The sequence below is a fragment of the Rhineura floridana genome, chromosome 6 (genome assembly GCF_030035675.1).
Source record: "Rhineura floridana isolate rRhiFlo1 chromosome 6, rRhiFlo1.hap2, whole genome shotgun sequence".
NCBI classification, from domain to species: domain Eukaryota; kingdom Metazoa; phylum Chordata; class Lepidosauria; order Squamata; family Rhineuridae; genus Rhineura; species Rhineura floridana.
Genome location: NC_084485.1, coordinates 155,210,642 through 155,223,055, shown reverse-complemented (window position 1 = coordinate 155,223,055; position 12,414 = coordinate 155,210,642). Strand labels below are relative to the sequence as shown.

General features: G+C 48.6%; 1 protein-coding gene across 3 annotated transcripts in view; it reads right to left on the bottom strand.

Moving 5' to 3' along the window:
- Positions 1 to 12,414, bottom strand: part of RALGPS2 (Ral GEF with PH domain and SH3 binding motif 2) — a 217,627-nt gene that overhangs the window by 142,045 nt on the left and 63,168 nt on the right. For all 3 annotated transcript variants that reach the window (XM_061634215.1, XM_061634214.1, XM_061634216.1), the window contains one exon: positions 11,808 to 11,858. In XM_061634215.1, the coding sequence (XP_061490199.1) occupies positions 11,808 to 11,858 (51 nt within the window). The remainder of the gene's footprint in view (positions 1 to 11,807; positions 11,859 to 12,414) is intronic.

Sequence of the window (12,414 nt, the reverse complement as noted above, 5' to 3'; positions counted from 1 at the left end):
TAAAGGATGTCCAAGAAAATTTAGCAAGGCTGAACATGGATGTGAGTGCTGCATTAATTGAAGCCGAAACATGGCTGCTGGTGCTTTTTTATTGGTGGTACTTGACAATGCTTTTTCACCTTTAGAAGTTGATGCATCTTCAACACAAAAATAGTGACATCACATGGGCAACTAGTCCAAATCACAAAAAGTGCTTATTCAACATGTGCTTTGCATAAAACGTTCATATGTTTTCAGTCACTATCAAAATAAGCTTCTCTGGACCTAATTAACTGATTATGTTGTAAGCACACAGCTGTCATGGCCCCGTCAGAGGACTCCTCAGATGAGGACGACTCAGGAGTAACAGCAGCAGACCCAGGAGCAGCAGACTCAGAAGGAGACACGGAGGAGCCTCCTGAGAATCCAGCTCCCCCTCAGCTGCAGAGCACCCCAGATACAGCAGAGGCCCTGCAGCCAGACACAGACAGTGCACAGGATACTCCCCCCTCACCTGCAGAACGTAGACAGCAGAAGGTCAGGCAGAAGAGAGGCAGCCCTGTCTCCTTAAGGCCCAAACGCTGAGGACTCACACCTGCTGTCAACCTTGCTCTTTATAAGGCACACCTGGGCTGCAGCTTGTTGCTGACTGCAACGTCAGGCGTGGCTTTGTGTAGACCTAGTTTCCCTGCAGCATCTCTTTGACTGACCCCTTGGCAATTGATCCCGGACCTCCACTGACCTCGCTTCTGGACTTCTGACTCGGCAAGTACGCTTCGGATAGGCCTGGCAGATTTACAACCCGACTGCTGGCTAAGGACTTTCCTTCCCTGCCAAAGACCCAGGAATTTCCAGCCCCCCCTGGCACTGCTGATGCAGTGTAGAGCTGACAGTTTGCAGTCAGCCCAAACAAAGCAGGCAACAAAGGAGTGGGGGAAGTGCTGACCATGGAGCAACTCCAGCAGGAAAACTTGCTCCTGAGCTCACAAGTAGACCAGCTGCTGTTGGCCGTCCAAGGCTTGCAAACCCAGCTAGCAGCAGCCCCACCCCCTCTCCCTACAGGGAGAGCCAAGTGCCCTGTGACTCTCCCAGAGAAATTTACTGGGGCTTCCGACCAGCTCACAGTCTTCTTGGCCCAGGCCCAGCTCTTCATGGAGTTACGCCCAGAGGCCTTCCCAGATGATAAGACCCGGGTGGGATTCTTGATTAACCTGTGCACCGGGACGGCAGCTAGATGGGCCACACCCCTACTCCTCGAGCGGAGCCCCGTGCTCAACGACCTAGCCGCCTTCACCAGAGAACTGAAGGCTATGTTCGAGGACCCAGTCCAATCTGCCACAGCCAACCACCGGATACGCAGGCTGCGGCAAGGCCGACGCCCCTTGGGGAATATGTAACAGACTTTCGTCTATTGCAACAAACCCTGGGCTGGAACGAAGCCACTCTCATGGACCAGTTTCAGGAGGGGCTGTCAGATGAGCTCCAGGATGAGCTAGCTAGGGTGGAGCGCCCTGGAACCCTGCAAGCCCTCATATGCCTGTGTCTCCAGATTGACGGGAGGCTGGAAAGCAGGCGTGCTGCCAACCGACCCCGGCCAGTCTACAGAGCATCAGCCCCAGTGGCTGGGCCCTTGGAGCCTGTCGGCAAGGACCCTATACCCCCGGCAGAACCGATGCAGCTGGGAGGGGCTCGGCCACATCTCTCTGCGGCCGAAAAGCTGCGACGCCGGCAACAGGGCCTCTGCCTGTATTGCGGGGCCCCGGGACATTTTGCAGCCCCTGCCTCAGGAAACGCCCATGCCCCGGCCTTCACAGGCCCCTGAGCCGGGGCAACCTCATGGTTCAAGGGGCCTGCCACCTCAGTTCCTCACCGCCCAAGCATCTGACCGTGTTGATCGCACTGACAGTCCCCGGAAGGGGGACCCTACAAGTACCCACCATGCTGGACTCAGGATCCACCAGCAATTTTATGGACGTGTCCTTTGCCAAGCTCCACCGGGTTCCTAGTCAACCCATTCGCCGCCCCCTCCTGGTGGAGACTATTGATGGCCGGCTTCTCGCCTCGGGCCCTGTAGTACAGGAGACAGTGCCGCTCGATGTGGCCCTGGGGGAGCACCAGGAAAGCCTCCAGTTCTACCTGGCTGCCGCACCCCACTTCCCGGTCGTGCTGGGCCTGGCGTGGCTCCAGTGGCACGACCCCATCATCCAGTGGTCCATGGGCCGGCTGACCCTCGGATCCCCCTATTGCCAAGCCAACTGCTGGAGGCCAAAGGAGCGCATCCTGATGACCCGGGAGGCAAGCTCCGCGCTCAAGGCCTTACCGGAGCAGTACCGGGAGTTTGCGGATGTGTTTGGGAAGCAAGAGGCAGACCAGTTGCCGCCCCATCGTCCTTACGACTGTCCCATTGATCTGCTCCCTGGAGCCAAGATTCCCGTGGGCCGGCTTTACTCCCTGTCAGAACCCAAACTGGGAGCCCTCAGAGAGTTCCTAGACAAGAACCTGCGCCGAGGGTTCATTCGCCCTTCCACGTCCCCTGCAGCCGCCCGTCCTCTTTGTCAAAAAGAAATGTGGGGAACTCCGGCTGTGCAATGACTACCGCGCCCTCAACCAGATTACAGTTCAGAATCGCTACCCTTTGCCCCTGATCCCAGAACTGTTAGAGCGGCTGCGGGGCGCTCGCATTTTCACCAAACTAGACTTGCAAGGGGCCTACAACCTGGTGTGTATGCGGGAGGGCGATGAGTGGAAGACGGCCTTCCGCACCCGTTATGGGCACTTTGAGTACACCGTGATGCCGTTTGGCTTGTGCAACGCCCCTGCCGTCTTCCAGCACTTCATGAACGACATCTTCCGGGACCTCCTAGACCACTTCCTGGTGATCTACTTGGATGACATCCTGATCTACTCGAGGAACCCCTCGGAACATAAGGAGCACGTTCGAGCGGTGCTGCAGCGCCTGCGGGAGCACCGCCTCTTCGCCAAGCTCGAAAAATGCACCTTTGACCTCACGACCGTGGATTTCCTAGGCCATCAGATCTCGCCCTCGGGTATCCAGATGGACCCCGCCAAAATTGAGACCGTCCTCCACTGGGCAGCTCCGCGAAGCCCCAAAGATGTGCAGCGCTTCTTGGGCTTCGCCAACTATTACCGCCAGTTCATCTCCCACTTCTCCGAACTCACCACGCCCATCTCAGACCTGCTTCGAGGCAAAGAGAAGTTTGTTTGGACGGAGGCCGCTCAACAGGCCTTCCGGCGCCTCCAACACGCCTTTACATCTCAACCCATCCTCCAGCAACCTGACCCTACCCGACCTTACATAGTGGAGGCCGATGCATCTGATAAGGCAGTGGCAGCGGTCCTACTTCAGCCGGTGGGGAGCAAGCAGTCCCTGCTCCCCTGTGCGTTCCATTCCCGGAAACTCAACGCTTCGGAACAGAACTACACCATTTGGGAGAAGGAGTTACTGGCCATCAAAGTAGCTTTCGAGACCTGGCGTCATCTCCTGGAAGGGGCACGCCATCCGGTCCAGGTATGAACGGACCACCGAAACCTGGCGCACCTGCAAAGTGCCCGACGGCTGAACCAACACCAGATCCGGTGGTCCCTGTTTTTCTCCCGGTTCCAGTTCACGGTCACCTACCTCCCTGGCCGCCAAACCACCCTAGCAGACGTGCTCTCTCGCAAGCCGGAATACCGAGCCGAGCAGGTCTATCGCCCCCTTCGCCCAATCCTCCGCCCAGAGAACTTCGCCGCTACACACCAACCACAACCCCACCTGGACCGGGTGCAGGAGCAGCAGCAAAAGGACCCCTATGCCCTGGCCCAGCAGCGAGAGCTCCAGTCCGGGACGGCCGCCCGGGACGGCCCCTTTTCCTTGCATCAGGGCCACTTGTACCACTGGAACCGGTTGTACGTTCCCCCGGGAGCTCTGCGGGGAGAGGTGCTCCACCTCTGCCATGACAGCCAGCCTGCAGGGCATTTTGGAACGTATAAAACCCTCCACCTGGTCCTATGGGATTTCTGGTGGCCCCGGGTCCAAGTGGACGTCAAGGACTATGTAGCGGCCTGTGATACCTGCCAGCGAGCCAAGAGCCACCCCATCAAACCCCCGGGGCTTCTGCTCCCACTGCCTACCCCCCCAGGGCCCTGGCGCTCGGTCTCCCTGGATTTTATCACGGACTTACCAGCCTCCCGGGGAATGACCACCATCCTTGTAGTCGTAGACCTGTTCACCAAGATGGCTCATTTCCTCCCCTGTGCCGGACTACCCTCTGCCCCAGAAACTGCGCAACTGTTTTTGACCCAGGTTTTCCGGTTGCACGGCCTCCCCGACCACCTGACCTCTGACCGAGGAGCCCAGTTCACCGCCCGGTTCTGGCAGGCCCTGTTTTGGGCCCTGCACGTCCAGATCCACTTGTCCTCCGCCCACCACCCTCAATCAGATGGACAAACAGAATGTACCAACGCCACCGTCGAACAATACCTGCGGTGTTACACCTGCTTCCAACAGGACAATTGGGTGGATCTGTTACCGCTGGCGGAGTTCGCATATAATAACTCCATGCGTGCCTCCACGCGCCAGACCCTTTTCTTTGCCTCCTACGGCTACCACCCCCGATCCTTCCCCTCAGTGCAACCCCCGTCGCCGGTCCCCACTGCGGATGTCATGCTGCAGGAGTTGCAGGCCCTGCAGGCAGTCCTGAAGGAGCAGCTGGAGCAGGCCAAGGACGCGTATAAGCGCTTTGCTGATCACCACCGCCAACCAGGCCCACCGCTGAAGGTAGGGGACCAGGTATGGCTCTCGACCAAATTCCTGCGTTCGCAACGGCCGTCTCACAAGCTGGAGGCTCGGAACGTAGGTCCCTTCCGGATCACCCAGCAAATTAACCCGGTGGCGTTCCGGCTCCAACTCCCTGCCTCCTTCCACATTCACCCTGTCTTCCATAGATCACTGCTGACTCCTGCTCTCCCGCCTCACCCCTTGGGTAGTCAACCACGGCCCCCACCACCGATACAAGTCAACAGGGCAGAGGAATTCGAAGTGGCGCAGATCCTGGACTCCCAGAGGCATCGGGGCCGCCTCCAGTACCTCACAGACTGGCAGGGGTACGGCCCTGAGGAACGCTCATGGGAAGATGCAGCGCAGGTGCATGCCCCTCGTCTGGTCCGGCGCTTCCACCAGCGCTACCCGGATAAGTCGGGCCCCGGCGGGAGGCGGAGGGTTGGTCGTGGGGCGGGGGATAGTGTCATGGCCCCGTCAGAGGACTCCTCAGATGAGGACGACTCGGGAGTAACAGCAGCAGACCCAGGAGCAGCAGACTCAGAAGGAGACACGGAGGAGCCTCCTGAGAATCCAGCTCCTTCTCCCCCTCAGCTGCAGAGCACCCCAGATACAGCAGAGGCCCTGCAGCCAGACACAGACAGTGCACAGGATACTCCCCCCTCACCTGCAGAACGTAGACAGCAGAAGGTCAGGCAGAAGAGAGGCAGCCCTGTCTCCTTAAGGCCCAAACGCTGAGGACTCACACCTGCTGTCAACCTTGCTCTTTATAAGGCACACCTGGGCTGCAGCTTGTTGCTGACTGCAACGTCAGGCGTGGCTTTGTGTAGACCTAGTTTCCCTGCAGGTACTTGCACATTAAGTAAATCAATTAAGAAAAATTCTCCTAAGCTTTAAACTTGATTAAAAAACTGCAACAAATTCACAATCTTTTAACGTTATCTGTTGCTTGCATAAATTGCTTAAACATCTTACAGCCTATAAGTCAAAGATGCAGTGTGTCCCCAGACCCAGAGGGTATGGACTTCACCTGTAAACACTTTGGTCTGACTCAAGAGCCACCAAGGACACCAAAATACTTGCTAGGGAAGCAAGCACTCTCCTTACCACTAGTCTAGTGTTTGTAATTTCTGCATCAGGATCTAGTTTGCTGGCACTATTTGGAGTGAAGCTGCCAGCTTGAGGGGAGGGGCTTCCATATAGGAGCTCCCTTGGGGTAGCAGGCCAGGAGGTTCAGATGGGAGAAAAGGAGTGTATTACCTTGCTTCTTTTCAGTTACTGCAAGTGCATTCTGCTTCTCTAGGGGTCCTATCCTACCTGCAGCCTCATCATCCCCTGCTCTACATCCACCCTTTGCTTTTTAACTCTATTCATTATCTGGTAATTTTGGTGTATACAAGGATGCCAGACAGAACACAGCAGTGAAGCACCTCAAAAACAGCCCAGTGCTAACTGAAAGATAATGTTCATGCATGTGTATGTAAACTTATTTTCTCAAAAGCAGATTTTATTAGTAACATATTAGACACTAAATTCTGCTGATCTGATATGTATGAACAGCTAAAAACTTCTAAATATAGAATGTTAATAAGCATTTGGAATAATAATAAAAAGTACAATAATCATCCCAAAATAACAACTTTGCTCAGAAATAATTTTTAAGTAGCAGATTTCATTAATTTAAATTAGAAGAATTTAATATTTTATAAACAGTCTATGATATCACTCAGAGCACATCCTTCAAAGTCTTCATCTGTAGCCAAGCTCTAAAATACAAGATCATTTGTCCCAGTTACTCTGACAAGTATTCATACCCCAAACAATTAGAACTACTCAATGAAGTGGAAGAGGTCCTACAAGCCCAGAGCAAGGGGTTCCCTACTATAGAATAGCATGTAAGTAACCAAACTCCAGTTGTTGTCACGAACAACTCTCATCAATAACTGGCAACCCATCCTGAACAGTAACACTTTTCAAGCCTCGGGTGGCAGGCCTTTCCTCATTTATAGATAGGTTCCTAACCTAAAATTTTGTTTATGTCATTTGTATTCCATCCAGCAGCTTAATGTTCTCCCGGGAAAAGGGTCTCTGAAGATGACCTCTGGGTCCAAGTGGGTATACATGGCAAGAGGCGATACTTAAGGTAACCTGGCTCTAAGTAATTTGGGCTTTAAAGATTATAACCAGCACTTTCAAATGTGGCTAGAAATGAACTGCAGATGAAGAAGAACTGGCATGATATAGTAATATCATCCATCCTCTCTTAATAATTTTACTGCCCAGTTTTGGACCACCTGAAGTTTCTGGGACACTGATTGCAGTAATTCCAACTAGGAGGTTACCAGAGCATGGGTAACTGCAGCAAGGCTGTTGACAGTAAAAGTGCTCCAGGACTATTTGTGCCTCCAGTGACAGCACTGGATCTATGAGCATTCACAAATTTCAAACCTGATTCTAAGGGGGAGTGCAACTTTTTCCAGAAGAGGTTGAACATCACTCAACTTGGCAGATGAACCATCCACCAATAGTACTTCCATCTTGTTTGGATAGAATCTCAGTTTACTGGCCCTGGTCAAAACTGTTATTCAGAACTCTCACTACCTTACCTGAAATACATGAAAAGGAGAAGTAGCACTGAGTGTGATCCACATACTGATGACACTTCAGTCCAAATCTCTGGATGATCTATCCTTGTGGTTTCATGCATGGGAATACACAGAGCCCTATCAAATCCAATAAAATATCTGCTAAGGAGCAAGGCAATAACACTCCGTGGCGCAGAGTGGTAAGCAGCAGTAACGCAGCCAAAGCTCTGCTCACGGCTGCAGTTCGATTCCAACGGAAGGAAGAAGTCGAATCTCCGGTAAAAGGGGTCAAGGTCCACTCAGCCTTCCATCCATCCGTGGTCGGTAAAATGAGTACCCGGCATATGCTGGGGGGTAAAGAAAGGCCGGGGACGGAACTGGCAATCCCACCCCATACATATGGTCTGCCTAGTAGATGTCGCAAGACGTCACCCTAAGAGTCAGAAACGACTTGCACTACAAGTGCGGGGACACCTTTACCTTTTACCACCTTCTGGGATTGAACAAGTAGAAGTGTAGCCACTGCAATGCACAACCTGCAATCTCCAATTCAGATGGCCTATTCAGAAGGATACCAAGATTGCATTACCTTTCCTCCTCTCCAAGGCAGCTTCATTCCAAACCCAGGTCTAAAACCCAATGAATTGAGAAAGTCAGTTTCATTCAAGAGTGACTGAAGTTGACCAGCAACAACACACTCACATACTCTGTGCAGGAAGTGGATGTTAAACAGCTATAATTGCTCTCATCAGAATCCAGGTTAGGTTTTTTCAGAAGTGGCCTGATTACCACCTCTTTTAAGAGGTTTGTACCACTTCCTCTCTTAAGGAGGTCTTTACAGCCTCACTACTCACCAGCAACAGACCACCAGAAGTAAATAGCGTTGCTGACCTCAAAGACTCAAAAGGAGAGTCCAGTATGAAATTACTAGACTAGAATTTACTACTAATTTTGATTTTATTTAATTGAGACTTAATGAGGACTGTGTGTTTCTTTCCAAGAACTAATGTTAAACTTGTACCACACAGTTAGCAAAATATCACCACGAAGGACTGGTTAGGCCTCATCTTGAATACTGCATCCTGTTCTGGTCTCCACACTTCAAGAAGGATGCAGACAAACTGGAACAGGTTCAGAGGAGGGCAACAAGGATGATCAGGGGACTGGAAACAATGCCCTATGAAGAGAGACTGAAAGAAGTGGGCATGTTTAGCCTGGAGAAGACTGAGGGGAGATATGATAGCACTCTTCAAGTACATGAAAGGTTGTCACATAGAGGAGGGCCAGGATCTCTTCTCAATCGTCCCAGAGTGCAGGACACGGAATAATGTGATCAAGTTGCAGGGAGCCAGATTTCGCCTGGACATCAGGAAAAACTTCCTAACTGTTAGAGCCATACGACAATGGAATCAATTACCTAGAGAGGTAGTGGGCTCTCCGACACTGGAGGCATTCAAGAGGCAGCTGGACAGCCATCTGTCAGGAATACTTTGATTTGGATTCCTGCATTGAACAGGGGGTTGGACTTGATGACCTTATAGGCCCCTTCCAACTCTACTATTCTATGATTCTATGACTGATGTGAATAGGTCTCTGTTTTTATCTTGTAGAAACTGGATTTCTTCAAAGAAATGTCACAGACCTATTGTTACTGCTCCCTGTATTTTGAGGCCTTTCAGCTCCATTGGTTGTAATCCTGCCCACCCATATCTCTATCCATGGTTATCTAGAGAGATACGCAATGCCAAGCGAGGATAGTAATCCATGCACTTAATGAAGTTGTTTTTTCTCCACAAAAATCTTCTGCCACAATAAATATTAAAACATTAAAAGGTGACATAAGGTAGTTTGTTGTTACATCTTAGTTAAAGTACATGAGACACAGGCTGTGGCCATGTTCACACATCACAATAAGCCAGGGTTGCTGGTTTATTATGCATGTTGTTCAATCAATCCCACCTCATTCCTCATCTAGTGCAAATGGGAGATGCAAACTAGGAAGCTGCAATTAACCTTGGCTCCTCCACCATGCCCAAGCACTGCATTGTGGTTTATAGCTCCCAGGATTTGTAAGCTAACTAACCATCCTGTCTTGTTAGGGAGGAACAAAGCACAATACCAGGTTTGGACATCAGAGGCACCCGAGCTTAAATTGTGGCTCCCTGGTTTCTTTTCCCTTGCTCATTTCTGTGAAAGAATTAAGTGGGAGCACACTGCTCATGCACAATAAACCATGATAAGTAAGTTTTTCATCACTGCCATTACTCATGACAGTAACCTATAGTCATTTTTCTTTAAAAGAAAAGTGTTTGATGGCACCTTGAAACTAATTTTTAGTAAGTGTTTTATTACAAAATGGCACATGCTTTTGTGCTTCTTCATATGCAGGGCTGAGACTTGAGAAAGCAAGGTGGAAAAGTAAATAAAAGCTGATCAAGTGAAAACATCAACTTTAAATGTATGGTAATAACACAAGTTATATTGAATCTTTACAATGTGCAAAGAAACCATAATCTTTGTTAAATCCCAGATTAATACATTCAAATTTCTATATGATTTTCATCTTACTTAACTAAGCTAAAAGAGCAGGATAAAAATGATTCAATTAATTAATTAAGACCTGATACAATGCGAATGAAGATATACAACTGAAATCAAATCCTTGCTCAGTCACGAAGCTCACTTAATGACCTTAATAAATCAATCACTGGCCACACCTGCATGTAATGCTAAGCCAAAAATTCTAGTTTAATTAGCCAAGATATGCATGAATGAATGAGTACTTGTGTGTGTGTGTATGTGTGTGTGTGTGTGTGTATATATATATATACACACACACACACACACACACCACTCAAATCCATGATTTATTTATATTTTATTTAAAAAACATTTGTATACTGATATATCATAAAAAATCAAAGTGGTTTACAACAGTCATACACATATTCAAAAAACAAACATTTAAAATCAGAAATTGTCAACTGACTAACGCAGAAAGTTTTTTTTTTTAGTTGCCTACATAATCTCAGGAGCATAGGGAAGCACCGATGGCAGCAATGATGCCGTTACAGATTGCTACCATGTTCATGAAAGGAATTATTGCTTCCCTTCCTCTGGTCACCATTACACTATTTTAGAGGCACTAGAAATGTATCCTGCTTCTGCTGCCATTCTGACATTGGCCCCTCCACTATGGTCACCTTCTTCACCTCTCCCCTCTCATTACTCTCACAAAAGACATCCTGCTATAGACTGAGAAACAAGCAGCTTACTGCTGTTACATGCTGGAGGGTAAGAAGGGCAAAGGAGGTGGGGCAGAAACTGTTGTGGGCTTCAGTACCTCAGAGGAAAAATCTGTACGTTTGGGTGAGACCCTGAGCTCTAATCCAACCCATAGAAACAAGTGGACAATGACTGGGTATATTCACAATTTTGCTTGTACAAAACTAAGGGATTTACAATTTTAAAATTGTATAATTACGCCAAATAGCATAGTTTGATATTCCAAATAAGTTCTAAATATTACATTGTTAAGGCAGTAAAATAAATTTAGTTTCGATAAGAAAGTAAGGCGCTGCATATATTTCAATCGCCCCCAAAAAAGTTTTCTTCTGAAGAAAACTGGATTTTCCCCTACATGTTAAACATTTCTGGAAATCTTATGATTCCACCTTCTTTCTGCCTTTTTGCACAGTCAGGACAGAAACGGGGTCTTTAACAAACCTTGTAAAAAACAGTCTATGGAAAAAATAGATGAAACTTGAGTGGAGTTACTAAGAATTAAATATTCGGCCTCTCTTCCATGGGGAATAACTTTGTGGGTGTCTGGCCACACTTACTTTTGTTTAAGTCCTGTCCACTTATGGACTGTGACTACTGACAGCTTTCCATCATGGTAATTGAGCCCTGAGCCTGAAAATGTTCCCCTTAGTCGAAAGTTTAGCCAAATATGCAAGACACTCCTACACTTGCCCCATGATTTTTGGCAAGCAGAGATTACCTGGGGGAGAATAAAATTTACGAGGTGAACACAAATTATAGTTAATGAGTAAGTGGAACACCCTTGTAACTGTAATTTTCCACTTTGTTATCAGATAATGCTTGAACATTAATTGTTTCTTCCGTACTCAAACAGGAAAACTATAAAAGCTAGAATTTTTTTGCCTTCTCCATCCTACATGCTCAACTCCATATAAAGAAAACAAATGAATAGCAAAAATATACTTCATCATATTGTTTCCTGTCTTTGCCTACACGCGGTTCAATTGTCAACCATATTAATTTCAAGTGACATCACTTGGTTCAGTTTAAAAATTATAAGACATGAAAAACAAATAATCTGTGTATGTATGCATGCACAGGGACATATTTTTAGTTCCTGGATATTTATGTAGATTGAAATAATAAGAAACTTGACCTGAATTTATTTAAAACCAAAAGGTTTCATAAGAAACACCTACCTCTGGTTGAATAGCTTTAAATACAGGAATATCCATTAGAGTTATCTGGCCCTTTGGGGGAAAAAATAAGAAAATTAAGAGTTATATTCTTTGAAATGCATACTTAAGATTGGGTTTGCTTTTTACTAATTAATACTAGAAAAATTGCGATCAGAATAATAGTGTGTCCTCCCAGCATTCCCCAACCCTACAATGAGTCACCTCAGCTTCCAGTATAAGGGAAAATCAAGGGGAAGCCTGAAAGAAACAAGATGTAAGACCTACCTACAGCAGCAGAGGCTTTGATGCTAGCGAATCTAGAAGAGGAAGGACAAACTGATGTACAGTAGGACCCCACTCATCTGGCAGGTTAGGTTCCAGACCCCCGCAGAAAAGCAAAAAACCCCAAAAAGCGGATCAGCTGTAGCGTGGGGTCCTGGAACCTAACCAGCTGATCGCACCAGAGGAGGAGGAGATCAGATCTTCCCCTCCTCGAGCACGATCAGCTAGAGCGGGAGACTGATCGCATCAGAAGAGATAAGCTGTAGCATGCTACAGCTGATCCCCTCCTCCGGCGCAATTAGCTGGAGTGGGGGAGTCTGATCGTGCCAGAAGAGATCAGCTGTAG